The 25,819-nt window shown below is 33.6% G+C and overlaps 4 protein-coding genes across 4 annotated transcripts; 3 read left to right on the forward strand and 1 right to left on the reverse strand.

The window, feature by feature from the left end:
• The first annotated feature begins 1,730 nt into the window (after window positions 1-1,730).
• LOC145608510 (uncharacterized) lies at window positions 1,731-8,684 on the forward strand. The gene is made up of 8 exons (XM_081664124.1): window positions 1,731-1,857; window positions 1,952-2,134; window positions 2,709-2,922; window positions 3,518-3,684; window positions 5,716-5,840; window positions 7,020-7,080; window positions 7,846-7,894; window positions 8,339-8,684. Exons 2-8 carry the CDS (start codon window positions 1,961-1,963, stop codon window positions 8,413-8,415), a joined length of 867 nt encoding a protein of 288 aa, XP_081520250.1. The 5' UTR covers window positions 1,731-1,857; window positions 1,952-1,960; the 3' UTR covers window positions 8,416-8,684.
• Window positions 8,685-10,522: 1,838 nt separating this feature from the next.
• Window positions 10,523-14,138, forward strand: LOC145608373 (putative kinase-like protein TMKL1). Its single transcript, XM_081663983.1, has 2 exons — window positions 10,523-11,146; window positions 12,675-14,138. Exons 1-2 carry the CDS (start codon window positions 10,627-10,629, stop codon window positions 13,289-13,291), a joined length of 1,137 nt encoding a protein of 378 aa, XP_081520109.1. The 5' UTR covers window positions 10,523-10,626; the 3' UTR covers window positions 13,292-14,138.
• Window positions 14,139-14,809: 671 nt separating this feature from the next.
• On the reverse strand, window positions 14,810-17,807 carry LOC145608347 (acid phosphatase 1-like). The gene is made up of 3 exons (XM_081663960.1): window positions 16,966-17,807; window positions 16,080-16,289; window positions 14,810-15,239 (listed from the first exon to the last, which is right to left on the reverse strand). Exons 1-3 carry the CDS (start codon window positions 17,373-17,375, stop codon window positions 15,062-15,064), a joined length of 798 nt encoding a protein of 265 aa, XP_081520086.1. The 5' UTR covers window positions 17,376-17,807; the 3' UTR covers window positions 14,810-15,061.
• A 1,584-nt stretch (window positions 17,808-19,391) lies between these two features.
• LOC145608657 (isocitrate dehydrogenase [NADP]-like) lies at window positions 19,392-25,560 on the forward strand. Its single transcript, XM_081664266.1, has 15 exons — window positions 19,392-19,579; window positions 20,549-20,592; window positions 20,691-20,800; window positions 21,273-21,310; window positions 22,286-22,363; window positions 22,987-23,040; window positions 23,115-23,216; window positions 23,435-23,526; window positions 23,599-23,702; window positions 23,801-23,869; window positions 23,958-24,073; window positions 24,174-24,208; window positions 24,318-24,460; window positions 24,529-24,651; window positions 25,221-25,560. The coding sequence occupies exons 1-15, from the start codon at window positions 19,531-19,533 to the stop codon at window positions 25,312-25,314; spliced, it is 1,251 nt and encodes a 416-aa protein (XP_081520392.1). The 5' UTR covers window positions 19,392-19,530; the 3' UTR covers window positions 25,315-25,560.
• The last annotated feature ends 259 nt before the right edge of the window (window positions 25,561-25,819 follow it).

Below are 25,819 nucleotides of genomic sequence, written 5' to 3' on the forward strand. Positions count from 1 at the left end.
AGAAAGAAATTAGGAGCTGAATTGAACTGAACTGAACTGAATTTCAACGTAAGACCCTTAGTTAGGGAGGAAGTTAATTTGGGATAGAAAGTTTAAGGCATTATTAAAAAATATGGAGTACTGTACTATTTTTATTAGGAAGTTGGAAAGACACATATTTTTTGTTGCAAATTAAAAGAGTACAAGTGGTACAAGAAATGACTTTAAGTTTATATAGAGTATTTCTATATGGTATCTTATAAAATAAAACTTCATACTTATAATTTAAGACGGTTCTCCAATCACCAAGATAGAGTAATATTATCTCGGAAAAAGACTATCCGGATAAGAAAATAGTTATACTTTCTATTTTTACTAGGTGAAAATGAAGGGCCTGTTCACATGTACTTAATTTCAGTTCACTTCAGCTTCAATCAGTTTAGTTTAGTTCAGTTCTAATCAGTTCAGTTCAGCTCTTAATTTCCCTCTCTCTTAAAATATTCATTTCAGCTCAATTCAGTTCAGTTCAGTTCAGTTCAGCTCCAATCAGTTTAGTTAAGTTCAGCTCCAATCATTTCAGTTCAGTTCAGCTCCAATCAGTTCAGTTCAGTTAAGTTAAGTTCAGCTCTAATCGGTTCAGTTCAGTTCAGTTCAGTTCAGCTCAGTTCAGTAAATGTGAACAGGCCCGAAAACAAATAGTCAAATACTCCCTCCGTTTTTAAATACTTGCTCCATTTTCTTTTTCCGGCCGTTTTTAAATACTTGCTCCATTTCCTTTTTTGGAAAACTTTTACAATATTTAATCCATTTCTCACACTTGGTGGACCCAACATAATAGTCTCTCTCCTCCTATTCTTCCTATACTTTTGTTTTTTATACGAAGTAATATTTTATTTTCTCAACTACCCCACTACCTCCATATTTTATTGTTTTCTCCAATTTCTCCTAAAATTCCGCGCATGGAGAAATGGAGCACGTATTGAAAAACGGAGGGAGTAGTATATAAGAGTAAATATCTTAGCTATATGAACCAAGTCAAATTGTAAAGAAATATCGTGTGTATAGCATATTTGCCTGATCACCCATTGTAATTTGTCAAATTTGGGTCAAAAAAAAAAAAGATAATTCATATCAGAGTACTTCCTACTTTGTACTAATAAAGTATAACTATAAGGGTTAAAGGCAATTTAAGTTTATTATCTTGATAGACACTACTTGTATATTATGTGAAAAAACTACGGAGTATTTAATATACAATTAGTGATTTTTGGGTGAAATCCTAAAATATTACGGAGTAAAATTTTACCTTTGGTAAACAACCTATGTTAGTGAAATTGATTAACCGAGTTCACTCACGAGAGTCATATCGTAAACTTATTTGATTTAGGTATGTTTAATTTAGGAAATTTTGACTTTTACTACCTTAAAAAAACGACATATTTACTTTTATCACCTAGGGCCTGTTCTCATTGACTGAACTAAGTTGAACTGAACTGAATATTTTATAAGAGAAGGAAATTAGGAGCTCAAGTGCTGAACTGAACTGAACTGAACTTCAACGTATGAGAATAGACCCTAAATTTTAGGAAATCTGTTCACTGAATATTTGTTTTTTTTTATCCTTTCATTGGATAATTTTTTGGGTACCTTTAATTAATTGGATGGATTTTGATTATATATTTATTTTTTTACATGATGAAAGTCCTAATAATGCAAAAATTGCTAATAAAAATCAGTAATTACCACATAGTATTGATTCCGAGCTTCTCCGGCTGAGAGAAGTCCACCTCCACCTTCAACTTCACCACTCACTGCCCCACGCTTTCCTATTCTTTCTTTATTTCAATTCTCTCTCTTCCTCCTTTGCAATTTCTTTCGGTATATACAATTCAAAAATCCCTAATTTACCAATTTCCCAATTGATAGATTTCTTCGATTGATAATTATAATTTAATTTCGTTGATTGATTTAGGTCATAAAAATGTTGGCAAGATGGAGCAGAGCAATTGCTCAGATGTCTAATGCTGGATCACAAAGCAGGGTTTTAGGAGGGTTTTCAAGCACTCAAAATTATGCTAAAGTTGCTGCCTTTTCAATGCCTTCTTCTTCTTCTACGCTTGATTCCAGTGATTTCAACAACACCAACATTCCCACTGTATGACTTTCTTGTTCCTCTTGTTTTGATTGATTGATTTCAGTAATATGCATTACATTGGCTTGATTTTTTGGTTGATGGAATCGAATGTATTCGACGCTTTCTTTAATAATCTGGACTGTTAGTTTAATAACCTGAACTTGTGCCAACAATGATAAATTGGATATGATTGATTTTAATATTAATGCCCTACATTGGCTTGATTTTTGGTGGATGGAATCGAATGTATTCGATGGGTTCTTCAATAAACTGGACTGTTAGTTTAATAATCTGGAATTTGTGCAAACAATGGTTGATTGGCTATGATTGATTGTAATATTAATTCCCTACATTGGCTTGATTTTTGGTGGATGGAATTGAATGTATTCAACGCGTGCTTTGATAATTTGGACTGTTAGTTTTTGGTTATCAAATACGGAATGTTTTGTGAGGGTACATTGGTTGAAAGGAAAGACATTATGTTTTTTTTTTTTTTTTTCCCTCAAGATTTTTGGATGTGTGTATAGTTTTGCTGCTTCTAACAGGAATTGTTTTGGTCTAAATCTGATAGTGACTTTAATTTCTGTTGGTTAAGGTTAAGCTAGATAAGTTGTTTTGGTCTAAGCCATGTTCATTAGCTTTGGCCAAGGATTCACCTTTGAGGATCGAAGAGCCAGACTATCAAGGCATCCGTCGCTTCTTCCTAAAATTGATGCTCTTTTACAGTAAACAAAGCAAATCTATTCGAGGGGCAAATGTGGTTTACAGACGCATAATTACACAGGCTGATAAACCTGCTATTTACAATGGTGAGCTTAAATTGCTCTCTTTGTTTCTTACCATATATATTGTAAGAGATACAAATGATATTGTTCTCTGTAAAACTTATTTGGTTTTTGTGAGTATGTTAAGCTACTTCCTTAGGTTTAAATTGAGTTTTATCATCCATAGTAGTAAAAAGGTAATGACTTGAAAACTCAAGGCTCATTATTGTTGTGTTCATTGTCAATTGATTATGTAACAGACTAACAGTGCATGCACAAACGCTGCAAATGTGAAACATCTGTTGCCATCACATATTTTGAGCTACTCTGTTCTGAAACAAGAGTTTTCTTAGCAACTGTTGTCATTGAAGGTAGCATATAATTCATTTGTAAAATTGTTGCACTATTTTTGTTTTCAAAAACTCCTATTAGTTGTAGCCTTGCTAGTCAACTAGTGTGCAATGCAAACACAAAATTTTATGATCAATACACTCCTATTTAATTTATGAACAGCAATCTAACTGTATTAGGAGTAGCAATTGTCTTACTGACCATGCACACCTCCTTTTCTAAGAGGATGAATTTATTTGGTCATGTGTTTGTATCATTGTATGGCTCTAAAGGTGAATCTTTCTTGCAGTTTTTAACATAGAGAAGACTTTTAAAACTACGTTTTCCCTGCTGGTGCTTCATATGTGGATGTGCTTGCGACGGTTGAAAGAGGAAGGGCAAGAAGGTGTTGAATTTGGTCAGTACGTGTACGAAATCTACAATCATGATTTGGAGTTGAGAGTATCCAAGGCTGGGGTTAGTGCATCTTACATCTCATAACTCAATTTTAAATATGTATGCAAGAAATTTAAATCCAAATGATCAAAGTCCCTATGCAGTCCCTTGCATTCTGATTATTTAAATTTCTTTTTAAAATAATTTCTTCTAAAATAATTTATTTTAATAATTTCATTCTAGTATGGCTCCCTCTATTCCTTTTAATTATTTACATGTGGTATCATGCAGTTGAATTAACAAATGATAATAGTACTTACATATATTTTGTTAAAAAATTATATATTTTGCTTTTATGATTACTTTAATTAGATAAAGTAATGGATGAGCAAAAAAATATAAATCATTGTTCCATTTTTTTTCGTGGGCAAGTAGAGATTGGAATATTTGTATTTCTTAGGAGAAAACGTTAAGAATGAAGGGGAACGCCCTAGACAGAATACTTAAAGAATATAAAGGAATGGAGGGAGTAATATATACTTATATGTAGTGTATGATACTATGATAGTTGTTGATGGTTGCCTAGCATTAACTGAATTTGTGAAATGACCTGAGAGGTGCAGTAATTGTGGGATTTTTGGCACAAGGGAAATACCTTTACTTTTAATGTTATTTTGCTTCGTGTGTCTGAAGCGAAGTAATGCCCTTCCTTGTAGACCTAAGGTTCACTTTGCGTGTTGATATGGGCGGAGGGCATTATTAGGTGGGGTAGCATCTTGGCTTGCCTTAGGGCCAAGGAAAGGGAACATAAGGCCAAATCAAGGCAAGACAACATAAAATAGTGCATCTTAAGACATGATAACGATGGGTGAGCTAAGGCATGAATTAGATGATTTCAAGCATTAAGTAGGCTTCCCAAGGCCTTTTGGGAATTGTCGGAAGCACCTTAATGCATAACATTGTTAGGTCCAAAAATAATCTCTAAAGGTCAAATTTAAAAGCTACACAAAATTGGGCCATGTTCGGGAATTCGGGACTTGGTGTCGAAAACTCAAGTTATGGTAGGAGAAGCATTTTGAGGTCATATAATGTTGTTAAATATGGCCACAAGTCAATCACATTAAGGCTCTTGGTGACTTTGAGTTAATGAAGGGAGGTGTGTACGTAATCGGCTAAATTGATTGTTTAAACGCAAAATAGATGGTTCCAAGCAGCCAAATGGCCTCCCGATGTCTCTTGGGGTTTGTGGGAAGTTTTCGACCTCTTTCATTTTCAGGCAAGGAAAAGTAAAAAATTTATCAAAATTGAAGGCTATAATCCACGTTTTCGGATCAATTTTGGGAATTTTTTTTCAAAATTGAGGTAATTGTGGGGGACATCCCTCGGGTCATAAAAGTTGGTTTGGAACCATAGATGGCCTGTTAATAGGTCTATAAAGTCTTGAGAATGAGGTTAGTTCAATTACATAACTATTTTGGAATTTGTTGCTGTATTGATTATGAAGAGCTATAAGAGGTAGTTCCAATTACCAACTTGACATCTAAGTTGACTGAATCATAGGGTTATTAAACCCAAATTTACCCATTCATTACTTACCATTGTGTTTTTAATGCATGCATGGGTTATAATGAGAAGCCTTATATTGATGAAAAAGTATCTCATGAAGCCTTATTTTGTTGGAATCTTTTTTTTATTTTTTATTTTTTTAATTTCGTTTTATTATGAAGTGGGAATCTTACCATTCTTATGATCTTCCTTTTTTTTAATAGGAAGAACCAAAGAAAACAGAGGGTGATTAAGCTATCTTATCATCTTATGAATGTTGGAGGTTCTTTTCCTTGTACAACCAGCCTTTAGCCTTTAGGTTCTCCAACTCTACCAACAAGGCTTTACTTAAGTTAATTCGCTTTTTAAAACCAAGCTTAATTTTTTCTTTTCTTTTCATCTTTTAATAAGTAAACAAGGCTCTGTTGATACTATGTAAACAAGATTATAACATCCCTCCTGGTATTTGTTTATTATTTTGCTTTGGTCTGTCATCATGTTATTATAGATATAGGTACTTATTTATTTAATTGATGCTTACTTTCCTTTATATTACTGCATTGTCAGGTTAACTTGCTATTGACTAAGTGGATGAAGGATTTGGAGAAGATATTCTATGGAAACCTTGTTGCATATGATGCTGCCTTACTTCCAGAAGCTGGAAAAGATGATCTTTCGAATGTCATATGGAGGTATTGGCCTAAGTTTGGAGCTCACTTACAATAGAGTTGTGGTCTACTTTTATTAAGTTTCTATGTCTGGGGCCCTAAGCTGAAGGAATAAACTTGACCTAAAATTTGTCACTGAATCCTTTCACTTACATAGTATCAGAAAAGATGATCTGGAACTTCTCAACATTGGGAATCAATTGTCTTGTGTGTTGTGACACTGATCACATTGTATCATTTTGACTTCCATAAACAAGGGTTAGCTTATCGAGTTACTTATGCTTGACTGTTGGTGTACCGTTCAGTAAATATAAATCACATATATCAGTATGATTATGACCTAGTAATCAAATATGAGGAAATGGTGCTAATGTAGGGATGGGGTAGGAATTCAAATTAAATGAACGTTATGATAGGATGAAAATTGGCGAGGCTAATGAGAGTACTAAGGGTGTTTAAAGTTTGAAAGTACATAATCTAGATGAGCTGTAATGTGTGAAATAATATCTTGCCTCCTCATTGTTCACCCAAGGGCATTATACTAGTTGAACTTCATTAAGTTTTATTTATCTCTTCCCTATATGGAATAGCTAAAGAAATTAGAAAGTAATGAGGGACAAAAATTTAGTTGTAAGACCAGAGGATGTTTTTGAGGAGATAAAAGGCAACTTTTAGGAAGTGGCTATTTATGAGTGGGCTTAAATCTTTGATCTGTCAACCAAGTCTTTGGGTTTGGCTCTCTTATCCACTTGATTTCCTTTAATCCTTATTTTTTCCAGATCTCTCTACCTAGTACTCTTAATTATATCTCTTTCAGGTAGAAGCTTTAATACCATATTCCTTCTCTTCTGTCTAATGTTGGTTTTGAAATCTTGGCATGATTCAGAAGTTGTCCCAATGTTGTTGCTGTGATGTTACTCAAATCAAGTATTGTCAAATGCCAATTTCAGCTCAACTATTTTTAAAACTTACTATGATTTTGGTTCAAAATGATGTGTGAAGCATCCATACCCATGTTGAAGTGTCGAGGCCCCATTCTTAAGCAAATATTTACTCCATTCACAGATTCACTGTATCAATCTGTTTCGTGAAATAAAATTTGTGAAAATTTGAGAAATAAGACCAACTACTCCCAAAAAGTCTTTGCTATTGATACAAAGTTCTCTGATTCTGTATGTATACTTGAACTTCTATGTGGTGCAGGAATGTGTTTTCTGATGATGGTGAGTCAGAACCAAGTGATGCTGCTAGACGACCTGTTCAGGTGCATTCTCATACTTCGTTTTTAAATTTTGGTCTGGAACTCTTATTTGTTAGTCCCCAAGTACTTAAGGCTATGAACTCAGATGAAACTCATTATCAAAATATATTAAATACCTCTTTTGTTAATATAATCCTTCTGTGGTTCTGATTGTTATTCCTATCAAGTCTTTCTATATTCTTCTGATGAAATTCATACCTGCAACTTTTAATATGACTGTATTTATGATGTATCCTCTTTGTTACTATTTTTACTTCAGTATAGTATGACCTACATTGTGTGGTTGAACCTGCGGCATCATCTGTGTTGCATGGGACTCATCTTATACGCTTATAGTTTTAATAAAAAAAAAAAAAAAAAAAAATTAAAAAAACTGCCCTCTAGAGGCAGAACCTGGACGCTTCTCTCTTTGTTTGGAAAGTGTATGTATACCTGCCATTCAACAGGATGAGTTTTTGTATGACAAATTTCAGATAGTCATTTCACCATGGTATTTTTTTTCTTTCATGCTATCTCCCATTCTTATATCCTCTGTCCCATATAGACATCTGTTCTGAATATTGTTATCATCAAGAAGCCTTATTGAAGAGTAGGCTTGATGAAATTAATTTGTAAAATGTTACTGATAAAATGGAAGTGAGCATTTGCCTTTCTCTGAATCCACAAGTCCACAACACAAAGTCTGACAATTGATGGTATATATTTCTCAGTGTATACGGCTCATTCAGTCATTCTTATACTCTTTTTTGGGTTTTTCAATCTTTGCAGGCAATGGCTCGGTATGTTCGTCGTGAAGTTAGTTGCCTCTCCCTGACTGGTAGGTGACTTGTATTATCTCAATTAATCTGAGTTTCTATTTACATTCACCTTGAAGCACCTTTTTCCGTTTCTTTAACAAATAAATATGGTGATGAATACTGTATCCAAAGTTTACATAAATGCTTTACCCTCAACTGTGCATAATGAGGCAGCAGGCAGCCTTATATGTACTCCCTGTAGTATAGGAAAAGGAAGATTACTGAACTAAATATAATTTGCACTCTCTATTTGATATTTCATAGGTGTTTCGCTCCAGTATGCCTTTTCAGTTTATCAAAACTTAGGCCTATAGTCTCCTTAGTAAGGAAGTCTATTAGATGTAGCAATGTCTAAAGTATCATCGTGTCTTTCTTAAGCTCTGTTGATCTTATGATACTATTAGTATACGAACTTTTATACTTGTTGATCTTATGATACAATTTTTATGGTTTACTCTTTGCAGATAAAGAAGCCATGTTCTCCGGAAACTTCAAGTTCAGCCCTCTAGAGAATCCTCTTCTCAATTCAACAAAATCATAATGGCATAGAATTTGGGTTGACCAAACATGCGCGTTGAAGTTATGATGCTAGAACTATAGACAATGTTTTGTTGCTCCGACATTTAGAATTCATAATGGATTGTCATATTTTTGTAGTAAAGGTTTTTAACAGCATATATGTAGTGTTTTTTTTTTACACCGATAGCAGTTATTTTGCTTAATCATGATGTAGGGTTTCTTTAATTATATGGTTCCATAAACTTTAATCTATGTACATGATCTTTTATAAGACGTCACTTTTGCAACAAAGATGCCCCATTGCTTTATACAGTAGTTTTAATTCCATATTTCTCCTTTAATTTGTTCGGATTAACTTATTTGCTTTATTTAGCACTGATGTTATTAGGTTCTTTTGTTGGTTATTTCACAACTGGTGTTTTGTGAGATCAATATTATCCAATTTATGGTGAGGATTTACACCAAGTCTGTAATAATGATAAATCTGCTTACATTTTTTGAGATGTAAAATCGTTAATATATGGGTGAGAAATTCTTGTGATGATGGATAAGAGTTGAGTTGTATGCTTACAAGTTGCAACGCGAACTTGGAACTAGATGCAGAGCAGCAGCAACTAGCACTGGTGATGGGAGCGATGTTGGAACTCCGGTGAGTCGGGTTCAAAGCTTAGTATGAGGGGGTGAAGGTAGGCTATCTATTTTGGCACTTAAGCAAGAGGCTGTTGCTCCTTTTAGAAAAGAAAGGGTGAAAGGGAAACTACAGGAATATGATGTCATAATAGAGGAGTGCATAACTGAATAACTAGTGGAAAAAGTAGGATTTGTAAATAAGACGGAAAGTAATAGTATAGCCAAAGTTGGGTGGGGTGTGAATATATTTATTTGATTTTGTAAGATTATGGATAATGGATATTTGGACCAGAAGCCAAAAATATTACAAGCATGTTTTTATGTGAAATAAACATTATTTTGGGGGAAGAAAATCAACAGCCTATCAAATTTTAAAATTTTAAAATATACATCAAACACAAGTATTAATAATTCACTCCATTCGGCATTCGGTTTACAGTATTATTTTTGTTTTAGCGTTTTTATACGCTACATTCTTTTTTGACAAAATTATCAATAGAAGTGAATAATAAGAAAATAGATGATTTAATAGTGAGTCTAACATTAGGATTAAAAAAAAAAAAAAAAGTAGGCGCAATTTAGATGGTATAATAGAGTGAGAGTGCATCCTAAAAACACAAATACTCGTGTAGAAGAACATAACCATATAATAAAGGAATAACGATGTACTTATTTCTATTTATAGTTATAAAAATAATAATAAATATATATATCATGTTCTTTTACAGTGATGACATTTTTTTTTTTCTTTTTATATATAAGAAAATGTGTTCTTTTGTTGCACAATGAGCACTATGCACTCTTATACTCTTAATACAACGAGTAAACTTTACATCTATCCCTAATTAACTAAGCAATGTTTAACAACCTACATTTTTAAGTTTCAACTAGTATTCATTTCCAAGAAATTGGTCCTCAACTTGTAACTTTGTAAGTTGACATTTATCTAGAGTCTAAAACACTATGAAGTATTAGAAGCGGAGTGCATTTTAGTACATACTGCATCCAAAATAGTTGATATATAGACCTACTTTTTCTTACGGAGTATATTTAAGAACGAGTCAATTAACATAGAACAAAAATCCTGACTAGATTCGATTCTAGACATTTAAAAGCGAGTCAGTTAAAACAAAAATATAGATAGGATTCGATCCTAGATTTCAGGTACCACCATATTAGTAAAGAACATTCTTTTAGTGAGTGTTAAGCCATCATACCAACATAATGGATATGGCAGGCAAGAGTTTATTTGATTAATTTTCTGACACCACAAACTAATCAAAGAAAAGAGTTAAAATAAAGCAATATATCAATCTCAAAAATAAGTTTTAATGGTAAATATTTGTTCAAGTACTAGTAGTAGTATATAAATCCAAACCATTGCAACAAGAAAATTGTCCCTACTTCCCCTATCAATTCAAGGCTATCATAATCAATACAGAATTCCCAGATCATAACACCCTTTTCTACCTTTTATGTCTTACTCTTTAAACTCACCCCACACTTCCACATTCTTTAACAAAATGTGATTTTGCATTTGCATACTCATTCTTCAACACAACACCTTACCTTTTTTTTCTCTCTCTTAAATTTTTCTAAAAAAATGAAACACACCCAAATCCACAAATTCTTATTTCTAATAATCCCATTAACTATTATCATCATATTCATACTCTTAATCTGCTTGTTCAAGAGAAAAACCCCAGAAAATCAGAAAGAAGGCAGTGAATCTAGTGATGACCCAGAATTAGGAAACATAATTAACAGTATTAGTAATGATGAGGAGTTGATTTGCTTCGAAGGGGGCGAAGATCTAGCCGTTTCTGATATTTTAGATGCACCTGGTGAAGTAATTGGAAAATCAAGCTATGGTACATTGTACAAAGCTGATTTATTTAGGAAAAATAATAATAATAATTGTAATAACTCAGTTTTGTTGCTTAGATTTTTGAGACCTGCTTGTAGTGGGACCATTAGAGAAGTAATTCATGTAGTGCATGCAATTGGTTTGGTCAGGCATTCTAATTTGGTCCCTCTTAAGGCTTTTTATATGGGTCCCAGAGGTGAGAAGCTTTTGGTTCATCCATTTTATGTTCATGGAAATCTTGCTCAATTTATTAAAGGTATTTTTCTTGATTCTATCTTCTTTAATTTTACATTTTTCTGCTTCAATTTCAGCTGGGTTTTGTCTTAATTTGTTGTTTGTTGCTTTTAATGAAGTGGGTTCTTTTAATTTTCTTGTATGGTTGGGAGTTTAATTCAGCTGGATTTCTCTGCTGAAGATTGTTCTTGCTTGTTAATTTTGTTTTAAAAAATTGAATTTGAGCTGGGGTTTTCTTGAAAACATGTTTGTTGCTAAAGTTGATTGTTTTAATCATCTTGTTTGATTGGCAAATTGGTGAAAATGTGTTTTTTTTTTTGTGCTTAGAGAGCCACAAAAGAGTAATGATGTAGACCGAATTTGATCCCATCGTCCTGTAATATTCTGATTTATGTCTTAAACTGGGTTTCTTTATGCAGCAGATTATGGCAAACTAGTCTTACTTTTTATGAAATAATTCCGGGCACATTATCCTTAAATTTTTTCCATACAGAGGAATAATTTTCCTTTAGTGATATAAAAAAGGGACTTTGTTGGTGAATCTTTCTGATGCTTGAATTCCTTGCTGTTATATTCTTTTCTTGGTCATAAACCATGCTTATTTCAATGTTGGTTTTAGTACTTTGCTTCTAAACTTGGGTTTGTGTAAGATTTGGCTGTGAGGTTAATCTATTTTTTAAAGCTTAAGATTCTTCTTCTGTTGTTAGTCTATACACAATTACACCGTGAATCGAAGATAAATATACGTCCTGCTGGTTTTCTGTTAGTCACTTGTCCTAATCATTTCATTAATTCATTTCATGTCATAAATGTTGATATTTTGTTGAGTATGGTCTTTCAGTCCAGCTAACTCTGCTACTGTCAAAATCAGACATGTCAAGTTTTAGAATCTGGGGTCCTTTTGGGTGTTTTTGGCCTTCTCTATGTCTTTCTTTTCCTAGATGAACTAATTACCTTGTTTTCATTCCATTGAATGATTCCTGCCTATGAATCTGTGATTTATGATCAGCAGGTTAGCCGGTTTCGTAGGTCAACCAGACCTATTCTTTTGAATCCAATCATTTCTGTACTGGTCTTCCACTTTATCCTAAACCTTGCATCGAAGTTTCTGATCCTCATTTTTTTGAGTAATTTAAGCATTAAAGAACCATCCGTCTCAGGACGGCTCAACTTAGTTGTGGGGATGTAATTCTTTATTAAACACTAGGTCAAAGCTAACAACTTTTTCATAGCCCATCTCTTCTGCTGTTGACATTTAGTATTCTAAAAAATTATGACTTCTTCCTATTCCTTTTATCACTTAGCTTCTACTAAATTTTGGTTTGATATTTGAAGCAAAAAAGGGATTCGCATGCTGAACCGACCTGTCTTCATATTCTGCCCTCACTATATAGATAATTAGTTGCCTTCTTTGCAGTTTACTTGCTGCCTGTCCTAATTCCTAATGGATAATATTTAGTCACCTTTGGGTTGTTCAAATAGAGTCTTAAAACTTTTAACTCCAATATTCCAAAAGCATGCATTTTAAGTAATTGTGTTTTGATGAACAGATAGCAACAATGAGTCCTACAAATGGGATGTGATTTATAGCATTGCCCTCGGTTTAGCAAAGGGAGTGGCTTATCTTCACACAGGATTGCACAAACCTCTCATACATGGAAATCTCAAGTCCAAAAACGTATTGTTGGGGCCAGATTTTCAGCCATGTATATCAGATTACGGTCTATATCTGGTCTTGAACCCAACAGCAGGACTAGAAATGCTCGAGACTTCTGCAGCTCAGGGCTATAAGGCTCCTGAGCTGATGAAAATGAAGGATGTTAGTGAAAGTACTGATATATACAGTCTTGGAATACTCTTGCTAGAATTACTAACTGGCAGAGAACCTATTAGTGTAAACTCGTCAGACTCTCAGGAATTTTTCTTGCCTAATGTCATCCGAACTGCAATTTTGGACCATCGGATCAAGGACATGTATCATCCCAACATTGTATCTAATCAAACAGGAAAACAAAGGCACAAGACAGAAGATCGTGCCCTGAAGTTAGTTCAGCTTGCAATGTCTTGCTGTTCTGCATCACCGTCTCTTAGACCACCAGCAAATGAAGTCCTAAGGAAAATCGAGGAAATTGGGAAGGAACCAGCTTTACAGCACAAAAGAACTTAACACAGGGATTTGGCACTTATGATTGATGAATGATTAACATCATATTATGGCAATTTTTTCATTGTCATGAAAATCGAGGCACGCCGGGACAGGGACAACAAAGATCTTGCTGTAGGGAAAGTTTCAAACTTTTGTTGAATCTGATGTGCCCACAATCAAAACAAAGCTGAAAGTTTGAGTCAGATGGCAAAGAAATCCATTGGAATTTGTTCTCAGGCTGCTGGAATTTCCAAGATTTATTTAATTGCCTAGTATCAGGGAAACATGGGATGCTGGATTTTATTGGGGCCCTCATAATGATCTTCTTGTCTGGAGATTACCCAAGAATTTGGCTAAAGGAAAGCTTAACAAGATCTTGCTAATGATGATGCTTAACAGAATGATTTTTGCTCTATTCTTTTTTTAGGGGTGGGAAGGCAAAGCCTGCATAGTATTTTTTGTGGGATGTAGATATTTATACTCAACTCGAAGTATCCAAATTCGAGCAATGAAGTAAATTCTTGTACAACGAAAGCACATGAAACTCGAATTATGTTGTAAAATGTTACTCTGTAGTAGTTTAAATCTATGCTGATCATTTGAATCTCTCATTCCACCCTACGACAAATTGTTAAGTTCGTCTTCAACATTGCTAATAGGTCCGTCCAATAATTAGATAGGATCTCGATCTCAGTTGAAAGGACTATAACTCCAACTAATTCGGTGAAATCTTTACTATGGCCGGCAATGCAAATAATGTGGGAGGCTGATATCCTCTGATGTAGGTGAAGTGTTGTTATCTATTCCTGACTTTTTTGTTCTGTTGAACTAAACATAATTAAAGAAATTGTCAACTTAATGGTGGTTACATTGTTTTTAAGTAAATTAGTTATTAGATTTTGTTCTCTAGTGATGAATACAAAACCTAGCAGTACATAAAATAAAGAACTGTAGTAATTCTTATAGTCTGTCTTAGATTCAACAAAATTTTATAATGATATAAACATGAATCTGGATCAACTATTTGACAAAATCTACCCATAAAAAATCATCGTTTTGTTTTCTCTGACTGAAAAAATTTAGTTGGTAAATGACCAAATGGTCCTAGCTAGCATTTAATTAATTTTGACTGGATGTGTATGAGTAAATGCCAGGCAGCATTCACTATTAAAAGCTTCTTTTGTCTTCCTAAAACAACTTTTTTATTTTGTACGGAATAGCTACTTGTATAGTCGTATATAAAAAATTACCTCGTATCATTCAACAGAAACGAATCTCTCTCTACGGCCTACAGACAACATTTATCTCTATTGTTAACTGAGACAAAACACAATCATAAAACGATGAATAAAATCTTTAACCCTTTCTCTCCCATCACAAGAAATAAAAAATTGTGGAGGACATAGGAGATGGAGGGATGGTTCCCCCCAAATGGTTGGGGGTTCGATCCTCACCCCCCCCCCCCCCCCCCCAAATTCTGTGATAGGGTGAGGGGACCCCCGTATCTTACCAATTTAAAAAAAATAAATAATTGCAAAATTAAAAATTTCTCAAAAAGACCATTTGTTCATCAAGGTGAAGAAATACACCTGGTAGAAGTCAATTGTTTTGATATTTTCTCTTAATTCACCAAATCAGCTAACACAATATACATAATGCACCTCTAGTTACATAAGAGGTCCTTACTATTCATTCATTAATTTCTATACAATGTACAATTGTCTACTCCAATAATTAGGCTAGTATTTTAATTATTGAAGTTTTACTTATAATTATAAATTTGGTCTTTCACTAGGGAATGTAATACATAGGATTAGGGAGCTTGAATGAACGAGTGGACATTGGAAAACCCAACAGATCACTCCACTGATCCCCGGAGTTGCCTTGGATCCTGAATCCCTCCTTCATCATCTCACTTCTCTTCTCTGATTTGAATATTGTCGCTAATTTTCCATGGTCCTCCGTGTCCCTGGGATATCCAAAGAAATCAGTGTTCAAACAAGCATGAACCAAAAGATCAGAACATATTTCTGCACTATGAAAAGCAATGAAGGCTTCTGTGTGCTATATCGAAGAGCTTGATGTTCAGAAGATATCGAAAAGAAACATGCTGAGCAAACAGAGAAATATAAGGACAGGTTTATGATCAACCAGCAGCATTGATACTTCAGATGTTAATGCTACGATATATGCTTGTGTTTCCAAATCAGGGAAAAATAACTTAGTTTTCTATGGTACATAATCAATAATGCCTACTAATACCTTTCAGAATTCACATGATTAAGGGCTTAGGCCAGATAAACTACTTCTAGGGTAAATAAGCATTCAACCAATGATAACTACTAAGGCTATTTGCTATATGGGGATCAGTCAATGATACGGTGTATTGGTGTTAAATTTCACATGTTAGAAATTATAATGATAGGCCTAATGCTTATGTATTCTATTCAATTTTGCAAGCATACGAAGGAAGTGGAAATGGTGACTCAGATACAAGTGAATCATTATGAGCTGGAAGTTAGCAAGTTCTCGGAATTTCATATCATTCCAGTCCGTTGTATTCAGTAACATGTAAGAACCTCAAAATTTATCAAGGGGATAATATGACTTGGGTGTGTCCTTTCACTTATCAAAATGCTTACTTGAGATTGAGCTTTCAAAACCCTGGACTTTGCTTGTTTTCATTATTCTGATGTCTAGATAGCAGCAAGTTAAGACAGGTACATTAATATATGACAGCCAAATTCTCATCCCATTTTTAAAATAATCATATAGTAGTATGAGAATGAATAATGATCAAATTCTTTACCTCAAAATAAGCTTGTCCCAGTTCTTGTAACCTACATTCATCAGATTCTGAGAAGTAACATCCCTCATCTTTTCGCTACGTCCAGTCAGCAGGAAAACCTTGAATCCCAGACTTAAAACCTCCTCATAGAGCCTTAAGCTGGGTTCAATAGCTGGAGCCATTCCTTTGCCAACCCACTTATCAAACTCCACACCATCAAACACCTCCAAACTACAATTTTTCACAAACCATTGCACAAATCATATATCCATCAATCTCACAATCAACATACAGCATTAATAACACAAAACAAAATCGAAACAATACATTGAAAACACGATTTTTGAGATCAGTCATTTTACCAAAAAGCCCATCAATTAGGACAATGACTCCTAACAATGAAGCTAAACACAATGACTCAATGAAACATCAATATCCATAAACACACGATTTCGAGACCATTCAATTCCCATAAGGCACATCAATTAGGACAATGACTCCTAACAATGAAGCTTAACTCAATGACTCAATGAAACATCATAAACACACAATTTTGAGACCTTTCAATTCCCATAAGGCACATCATTTTGGACAATGACTCATAACAATGAAGCTAAACTCAATGACTCAATGAAACATCAATATCCATAAACACACGATTTCGAGTTCATTCAATTCCAATAAGGCACATCAATTAGGACAATGACTCCTAAAAATTAGCTAAACCCAACGACTCAATGAAACATTATTATCCATAAACACACGATTTCGAGATCATTCAATTCCCATAAGGTACATCAATTAGGACAATGACTCTTAACAATGAAGCTAAACTCAATGACTCAATGAAGCATAAATATCCATAAACAATATTAATATCAAAGTAATTAACATAAAAAGGACTTACCCATAACCATGATCAGAATAATAGGGAAGATTAGAGAGCAAAGTTTCATCAATATCAAAAATCCAAGCATCTTTGCTATCATCTTCAACATTCACACTTCTAGCAAAAACAGCAGCTTCATTAGAAACCCTTTCAAGATCCAATAAATAACCCTTACCCATCATATAATTCTTGACATAATCAGCACATTCTTGTGGAATTGTTTTCCATGAATTCAAGTTATTAGCCTCCACTGCAAACCTCCAACTTGTACACTGTAAATTCACATCTTCTTGGTCTGTTTTTCCTCCATTATCTGGGTATTCCAGAATCATGTTTCTTGGGAGTTGATGACTGTTAGATGATTCTTGGAAACAAAGAGACAGAGAGAAAAGCAGAGAAAACACAAGAAATTTCATCAAAGATTTCATCTTTACGAATTTGGGTGTTCCAAAATTTGGGAATTTGAGGATTTGGGTTTTGTAAAATTGGGTATTTGAAATTTTGGGTATCAGAAAATTTGGGAAAATCAGAATTATAAAGGGGTTCAAAATCTTCAAATTGGATTAAAATTAGTGGATAAAAGATGGAATAATAAGGTCTTAAATAGTTTAGGATTAGATGATTTAATTAAACGCGTTTAAAATTGTTAAAAAATTGGGGAGAATGCAGGCTTGCAGAGTATGTTTGACAGAGTGAATTTGCGTGGGAGTGAAGTAATTTGATAGGCCGAAAATGGTGATCAACAGGATTGGTCAAGCTTAAATATATTGTAATGGAGAATAAAGAAAGTATATTTGTATATTCATGGAATACTATACATTAGATTATTATATTCCTTAAAATAATGTGAGAAAGTCAATATTTTGGGATTTATAGAAATAGAAACATACTTTTACATTTTCACGTCATCTTAAAGGAATTTTGGGCGTGGGGTTTCAATTTGGCCGGTTCTTTTTTCTTTCTTTCTTGTTTTTCATCAAAATAAATAAATAAATAAATAAAACTTCCTTTGTTTGTGGTGGTGTGTTGATGAAATACCCAATTTGCATGTCTCATTAGAAAACTCCTAGGCAAAGTTGCTGAATTTTTATTCCATATATGTCCAAAGACCAAGATTTTGTAAATCAACATTCTATCCCGAACTATGACCTATCACCATAACACCATCCACCAATTGAGAAAGTATTGGTTTATCAATTATCACTTTGAGACAAAGTAAATTAATAAATTATCAGACATATATCACCTTAATTCACCTTATTTTTACTTATTTCAGAAAAAATAAGTTTAGATTAGATCACATCAGATCAGAAAAATAAGTTCATATCAAATCATGATTTTATGTGCAGTTTTTTAATCATTAAATATCTTAAATTTCGTAATGATAAAAAATATGAAATCCACATATTAATAAAATACACATTATTACGAATCTAACAAGGCCCCACTTGATATATTTTTTCTGTATAGATTATCGTATATTTAAGGTTAAAGTTTGGTCAAATCTGACATTCAAATCAGATTAGACCAGATCGAATAAACAAAAATAAGGTGAACCAAACAAGCCCTAACTTTGTCTTAAAAAAAAACTACTCTTTCGTTTTGCTATCCTAAAAGCCTTTTTTTTTCTACGAATTTTATTCATTCAAATTAAAGGTCGAAATAATTTTTTTTTTTTTTTTTTTTTTTTGACAAGGTGCCGAAGTTAAATACATAAATGTTAAGGTATGAAAATAAAACTAGGGAATTTACAATAGTAAAATACTAGATGAAGGCCGTGCAATGCATAGTTTATTTGAATTTTTTAAAACTTTTTTTTTTATTTTTTTGCTAAAATTTGTTACATATTTAGATAAAAATTCTAATATCAAATGATAATATTTTATATTAAATTAGTTTAAACATAAAAATTTTATTCGCCAATTTTGCTTACATGGCATTTGTATTATTTAATTCTAAAATAAATTAAAAATCTCTTATTTGATTGGCTACAACTAAAATTTATAATCCTGCGTGGCGCGCTAAGAAAATTAAATCCTACGTGGTTCTCTAAAAACTTGGGAAAAACTCCCCTTTATATATATATATACATATATATATGTATATGTATATATACATATATATGTATATATATTAGATTTTATTCCAAAAATATTTCAAAAAAAAAGGGGGAATTGTTCCGTGTACCCTTGAGGTTTTGAAAAATGCACCATATACCCCTGGAAACTTTCAAATGCACCGTGTACCCTTAAGATTTGTAAAAAAAATAACTAAGAATTGAAATAAACTAAATTGAATTGAATTGAAATTAAGCTAAAATGAACGAGCCTAAATCTAAACAAAACTTGTCAAATTAATATAAAGTTAAATCCAAAAAATTATGCGGTTGTGCCAACCCAATGACACATTTTAATTTCCAGAATGGGCAAAAATGGCAGTGTATCCCACCCAAATGGGGTTAATATTTATTATGCAATTAATTTATGAGTTGGTTGACTGTTGACTCTCAACTGATTAATTTCACTCAGACAAACAAAGAGAAAGAGAAATAGAACGAGAACGAAAGAACGAAGGAGAAAAACAATGGCTTCCCAGAAGATCAAAGTCACCAATCCAATCGTTGAGATGGACGGTAATTTCTTCTAAATTCTATCTTGTTCTTCCTACTTTTTATTATTAATCCAAGTTGCAAGTTTTTTGCATTTTTAGAACTATGCAAACATCTAATTAGATATTTGGGAGAAAAATTGAGGAAATAATATGTAATTATTTTTGTTACATTCATTTTTTGGTATGAAATCTTGATAAAGATGATTAATTTGATCATATGAGCTTTATTAAATGACATATGAAATGGGTTATTGAAACCCAACTGAACAAATTAATCAAGCTCAATATATTGTTGGAGAGAGACAATAATATTACATTATGGGAATTTGGGATTGATTTGCAGTAATTAATCAAATGGTAGTTATGGTTTATTGTTGTAGAGAGATTGTTTCTGCTGTTTCATAGATTGAACTTTGAAGCACAAACCCTCGTTGGCAATTGGCATACTACTTCATAAAAATTTACTGTGATTGTTATTTGATCCAACCATTATAATGTTCGGAATTTTTACATTGTATTGGCTCGATTAGCGAGGATTGGAAGGTACAAATTATGTATTGATATGATGATAGTGTTCTAATCTAGGACATTATTAAATCTGCACTCTTTTTGTTCATTTTGGTATTTATATGTATGTTTGGTGTGGTATGATTGTATCAAAACAAGCATGGAGTGTATGTTTGTGGGTAAGTGCAGAATGTTTATCGGATTTTTAAACATTGTAACACGCTGCTTTCCCTTGAAGCTGAATGATCTGCTATAGTTAGTCACTTTCACATGGGTTTTTTTCTGGTAATCTGGGATTCCTTAACATTACAATATGCCATGCTATACCATAAAGGCCTGAGAGGGTGTTCTACACAACATACCGAGTTAGATCTTAAACTGATGCGGACATTGTCAAGTGGCCTTAAATTGCTTACAGGATGTTCATTCCTTTTGAAGTTGTGTCCATACATCTTACTCTTACTTTTTTTTTTTAACATGTCAGGAGATGAAATGACTAGGATTATTTGGAATTCTATTAAAGAGAAGGTCAGGAATATATTCTCTCTCTCTATGGAATATTTCCGTCACTTTCTTCATATTATTTTTTATGACGACTAATTTCAATTATTTTCAATGTTGAGCAGCTTATATATCCTTTTCTGGAGCTTGATATAAAGTACTTTGATCTCGGTCTCCCAAATCGTGAAGCCACCAATGACAAAGTCACAGTTGAAAGTGCAGAAGCTACACTCAAGTATTTCTCTATACTGTATCTTATGAATTTTTTTCCCATATAAATCACATAGTACCATGAGTATACTTCAAGGATTAGACTTTTTATTCATTTGCTCTGATATGATACAAAAGCTTCATATTTTTTTGCTGGCACTAAAAACATTTGAATTGGCAGACCAGTTAACTATAGATGAAGCTACGATTACAGTCTATATAATGAGTCTGATAACCGAAATTGTCTCCTAACTCTAGTTTTATACATATGCAGCAGCATCAAATAGAAAATATGCCTTGTTCACTGGATCATTTTTTTAGATCTGTTTTTGTGCACAATTGTATTGCTAAAAGCTGATAATGCAAACTATCTATGTACTTTCAAGTTCCAACTATGCTGTTAGCTTTCAGTTACTGTTAAATTGCCTGTACTATGACAAATTTGTTTCTGCTGTCTGTGATTTTAGCACAATGGTGTATTGATTCCTCTGTTTCAGGTACAACGTTGCAATTAAATGTGCAACTATAACACCAGGTATATATTTTTTTTTTCTCCTTTGGGGACATAGCCTTTTCTTTATAAGTACTTTAATATTGTTAATGTTTTTAATCCACATTTTAATTTCACCATAAAAAGAGACTATTGAATTTAGTTTGAAACTACTCACTCATTGTATTTATATAGTTTCCAAAACCCTCTTAACTTCCAATAGTTATAGGAAAGCTCAGTATCGATCTAGAAATGAGTTAATTGAATGATTGGGTTTGTTTTCAAAGGCAATATAGCAGGGATGCCAGGGAAGACGATAGTCAGCCTCAGAATTTAGTAATGCATGGGGCCTGGACTCCTGGAGGCTTAGTCAGAGTGCAGCACTATAAAGTATGATGCTTTTGGAGTGGGCTTGGTGCTAAAGTGGATTTATTTTAGGATTGAGTAACATGATGTTGGGTGGCGAGGCAATATATATTAGATAACATTGAAAATAATCAATTGAACTTATCTAGCCATCCCAAGGTAAATTTAAGTTTGATTTGGGAGGAACCAGGGGTTGGTCGATGTTTCTTTGGTGATAGGCTTGTGGCTTGCCTTGTCATCATGTCCATTTTGTGACCATAGAGAAATGATGATATTTAGATGTGTGATGTTTGATGATATGAAGACATGAAGTGAGGCTGGAACAAATTCTTTTTCCATTATTCTTCCCTCGTTTCTTTGATTATTGTGTCAGTAAGTATTGCCTTATCTAGAAAAATATTCTTCTTGTTTCTTTGATTGTCTCATTAAAATGGAGGGAGGACTTCTTTTTTCTTTTATTGTCTCATTAAAAAATTTCCTTATCTAAAAAACTATTGGACTGTTTATGCATAGTACGAAGTATTTCTTAATTGAAACCAATATACATTTTCCTTCACCTAATGTATAGTGTTATTTAGAGTTTGTCCATGTAACTCCATGTTGAAGATATATACTATTAAGTGTTAGTATTTAAGTGTCTTTGTTGTCCAACAGATGAAGGGCGTGTTAAGGAATTCAACTTGAAGCAGATGTGGAAGAGTCCTAATGGAACTATCAGAAATATCCTTAACGGTGATAATCTTTTCTTTACTTCCCAATGTGCAATCATAGAGTTACTGACTATATATTCATACTCATGATTTTCTTTGCTAAGTCTTATATCTAGGGCCATATTTGCTTGTTTCGAGGTCTAGCTTTTGTGGCTCCTATAGTGATGACTCTTAGTAAACTGTATGTTTCATCATTTTTTTAATTCTATATCTAGCTATATGTCTGCTGTCTTCCGTAGAGCAGTTAGGAAAGCAGTGTCTGCTTCTCACGTCCAAATCATTTTGTGGGGTCAGTGAAGATTCATGAGGGGTATAAATTTGTTTTTTGAGGAAAAATTGACCTAAGTCTGCCTTTTGGGATCTCGAGTTCAAGTCTCCTATCCAGTGAGAAAGAGGTTTCATTGAATTTCTTTTCTGCTGAGCTTCTATTACCGTCTTGAAATGAATAGTAATAAGAAATTTATTTTCTCCCTGAAGTCCTGTTCTTTGCAACTGCATTTGTTGATAATAAGATCCACTAAAAGCAGGAACTTCTTGACATCATGCTGAACTTTCCCTTCACGTCTGATGACATTGTCTTATTTTGCCATTGAAATAATCGTGCTTTAGGATCATTCTCATTGATATGTTGTATTGCCCTTTCAGGTACGGTTTTCAGGGAACCAATAATATGCAAAAACGTTCCAAGGCTTGTTCCAGGTAATCAAAAGTCCTTTTGTGTTAATTTATATCTAATTATCATCATATTCACATGCTAAAACCAATTGTATCAGGTTGGACAAAGCCAATATGCATTGGGAGACATGCTTTTGGGGATCAGTACCGTGCATCCGAACAGATCATTCGAGGAGCAGGAACTCTTAAAATGGTATTTGGTAAATTCCTACCTTGGCTGAGAGTTTACTGTTTTCATTTTCACATCTCATCAGAAGTTTAAAGAATGTTATCTGCTAATTTAGCTGACAGTTTGTCCAGTCACAATATTTAGCCTTCTTCCATTTCTCTGTCAGTCTCTTTTTAAGGAAAAAAAAAAAAGCTTGCTTTTCCATTACTTAAAGTTCTTCAAGTGAGAATAGTGTGATACTATGTGCAGTTCCAGATGGGCAAGGTGACAAGACAGAATTAGAAGTTTATCGTTTTAAACATCCAGGAGGTGTTGCAATGTCGATGTATAATACTGATGAGGTATTGTGTTACTACCACTTTATCTAAGCTGAATTGCCTTATGATATCTTATGTAAATCATCTGTTTGACAGTCTATACGAGCTTTTGCTGAGGCTTCAATGAATACTGCTTTTCAAAAGAATTGGCCACTTTATCTTAGCACAAAAAACACAATTCTGAAGAAATATGACGGGAGGTGATTTTTCAATATCTGTTTTGTTCCCCCCTAAGTCTGTTCCATGCAAGCTACAATCTCATTTACTTAGTCTGTTGATTTTGGTTTCTTCATCAAAGATTCAAGGATATATTCCAGGAAGTTTATGAAGCAAATTGGAAGTCAAAATTTGAAACAGTGGGAATATGGTGAGATCCAACTTCTCTTTCTCAGTCTGCATCATACATTAAACTAATTTTTTGACTGATGATGTAACTAATCTCCTGTAACATGTAGGTATGAACATCGTCTTATAGATGACATGGTTGCTTATGCTATGAAGAGTGAAGGGGGCTATGTTTGGGCATGCAAGAATTATGATGGAGATGTCCAAAGTGATTTTTTGGCTCAAGGTTTGAAATCAGCTTTGCGCAAACTTAAGCTGCTTTTGTGAAGCCCATGAATCAATTGTTCTAACTTTCTTCTACATTGTTTTTTTTTAAACTAATGCAGGATTTGGATCACTTGGGTTGATGACCTCTGTTTTGGTTTGTGCCATTGTCAATACTTGTGCTAATTTATATATGGATATTCGTCCTCAATTCTGCATCTGTGTCCATCATTAAATTTGTTGAAAATTTAATCTTCCGCCTACAGGTATGTCCAGATGGACGGACTATTGAAGCTGAAGCAGCCCATGGAACAGTTACTCGCCATTTTCGTGTTCATCAGAAAGGAGGTGAAACCAGCACAAATAGTATAGCATCCATCTTTGCATGGACACGTGGGCTTGCGCACAGGTATCAAAAAGTTTTAATGATTATGTTTCCAAAATTTGACGACACTAGCTTAATGGAGACATTACTAGGGCCAAGTTAGATGACAATGTCCAGCTCTCGGACTTCTCAAGTAAGCTTGAAGCAGCATGTATCGGAACTGTTGAATCAGGGAAGATGACTAAAGATCTGGCACTCCTTATCCATGGGCCCAAGTAAGTTTCATTACCTAAGATAGTTTAGGAGACAATCGCCTATAATTTTGGGGAAGGAATTTCAATCGGAAATGTCAGTCTGTTAGCCTAAGTAGCCTAACTAGTTAGGTAACTAAATAGAGGGCAATATGTCATTTATACTGTATACCTGGAATGAAAGAGCAGTGGTTAAACTCAAGTGATATTTCACCCCACGTTTGGTGCCAAACAGTTACACAATTAGTTGAACTCATCAGAAATACAATTACTGCAGAACTTACACGGAATCGTTCTCTACTCCCAATTTTTTCCAAGTTATGTTTCAATCATTTGCAGTCAAGTACTGACTTTTTATGGAATCTCTTATGGTTTTATATAACTTTTGCTGTTAATGGTGGTTGTCTGATTGAAAGCAGTTTGTGTGTTTGTCAGTTTGTGTGTGTGGTTGTCTGATTGATTGATTGATTGTGTGTGTGTGTGTGTGTGTGGGGTTAACGGCTAAATTACTAAATTTTCTGAACTTAAATATGCCATGCCCTTTGAACCTTTATATTGTCCTTGCCTCTTATTTGTGAAATTCACTACTTCAGAGTCAAGAGATCTCAATATTTGAACACTGAGGAATTCATTGACGCTGTGGCTCAGGAACTGAGAGCAAGGCTAGCTGTTAGAGCAAAGATGTAAATTATACCAAGAGATTATTATTTTTACAGTATTTTACGTTCACACAGCTCTTTTGTATTCAATTGTATCATCCTTTAATTTTCAGATCTCTCTACATATCACAAGAATGTAATCGCAGTGCTAAGTGCTTGCTTATAATAAAATCTCTGCACTTGAATTAGTACCTACTGGATTTGGATTTGTAACTTGATTAGACTTTGATACCTTATTATAAGGAATGTGATTCGTTGCACACTGTTTTAGACCTCTTTCATTTTCTTTAGAGGAAGGTCTTGTTGTTTTGGATTGATATACAGTTGGCTCTGTCTTACCAGTTAAACAACCAATCAAATCCAAATCAAAGGATAACTTAGGGCTTGTTTGGCATCATTTTTGGTTTTCAGTTTTTTTTAAAACCAAAAACAGGAAACAAGAAAAAGGTGTTTCCACTTTTCTGTTGTCAGTTTTCAAAATTATCATGATTTTAATAAGTCTATATATTTTTTGATTCATTATGTGACATATA

The sequence above is a fragment of the Chenopodium album genome, chromosome 23, assembly GCF_948465745.1.
Source record: "Chenopodium album chromosome 23, dcCheAlbu1.1, whole genome shotgun sequence".
Classification (NCBI taxonomy): Eukaryota; Viridiplantae; Streptophyta; class Magnoliopsida; order Caryophyllales; family Amaranthaceae; genus Chenopodium; species Chenopodium album.

Bases quoted from the DNA above. Each gene is read 5' to 3' on its own strand.
- LOC145608347 (XM_081663960.1), bottom strand. From the start codon at position 17,375: ATGAAATCTTTGATGAAATTTCTTGTGTTTTCTCTGCTTTTCTCTCTG. The intron at 16,290-16,965 runs GTAAGTCCTTTT...GAAAAATTGTAG, and splicing joins TATTCTGATCATGGTTATGG to TTTGGAGGTGTTTGATGGTG. The intron at 15,240-16,079 runs GTAAAGAATTTG...TGGATATCCCAG, and splicing joins TGGGACAAGCTTATTTTGAG to GGACACGGAGGACCATGGAA.
- LOC145608510 (XM_081664124.1), top strand. From the start codon at position 1,961: ATGTTGGCAAGATGGAGCAGAGCAATTGCTCAGATGTCTAATGCTGGA. The intron at 5,841-7,019 runs GTATTGGCCTAA...TATGTGGTGCAG, and splicing joins CTTTCGAATGTCATATGGAG to GAATGTGTTTTCTGATGATG. The intron at 7,895-8,338 runs GTAGGTGACTTG...TACTCTTTGCAG, and splicing joins TAGTTGCCTCTCCCTGACTG to ATAAAGAAGCCATGTTCTCC.
- LOC145608373 (XM_081663983.1), top strand. From the start codon at position 10,627: ATGAAACACACCCAAATCCACAAATTCTTATTTCTAATAATCCCATTA. The intron at 11,147-12,674 runs GTATTTTTCTTG...TTTGATGAACAG, and splicing joins TCTTGCTCAATTTATTAAAG to ATAGCAACAATGAGTCCTAC.
- LOC145608657 (XM_081664266.1), top strand. From the start codon at position 19,531: ATGGCTTCCCAGAAGATCAAAGTCACCAATCCAATCGTTGAGATGGAC. The intron at 20,801-21,272 runs GTATTTCTCTAT...CCTCTGTTTCAG, and splicing joins AGTGCAGAAGCTACACTCAA to GTACAACGTTGCAATTAAAT. The intron at 21,311-22,285 runs GTATATATTTTT...GTTGTCCAACAG, and splicing joins ATGTGCAACTATAACACCAG to ATGAAGGGCGTGTTAAGGAA.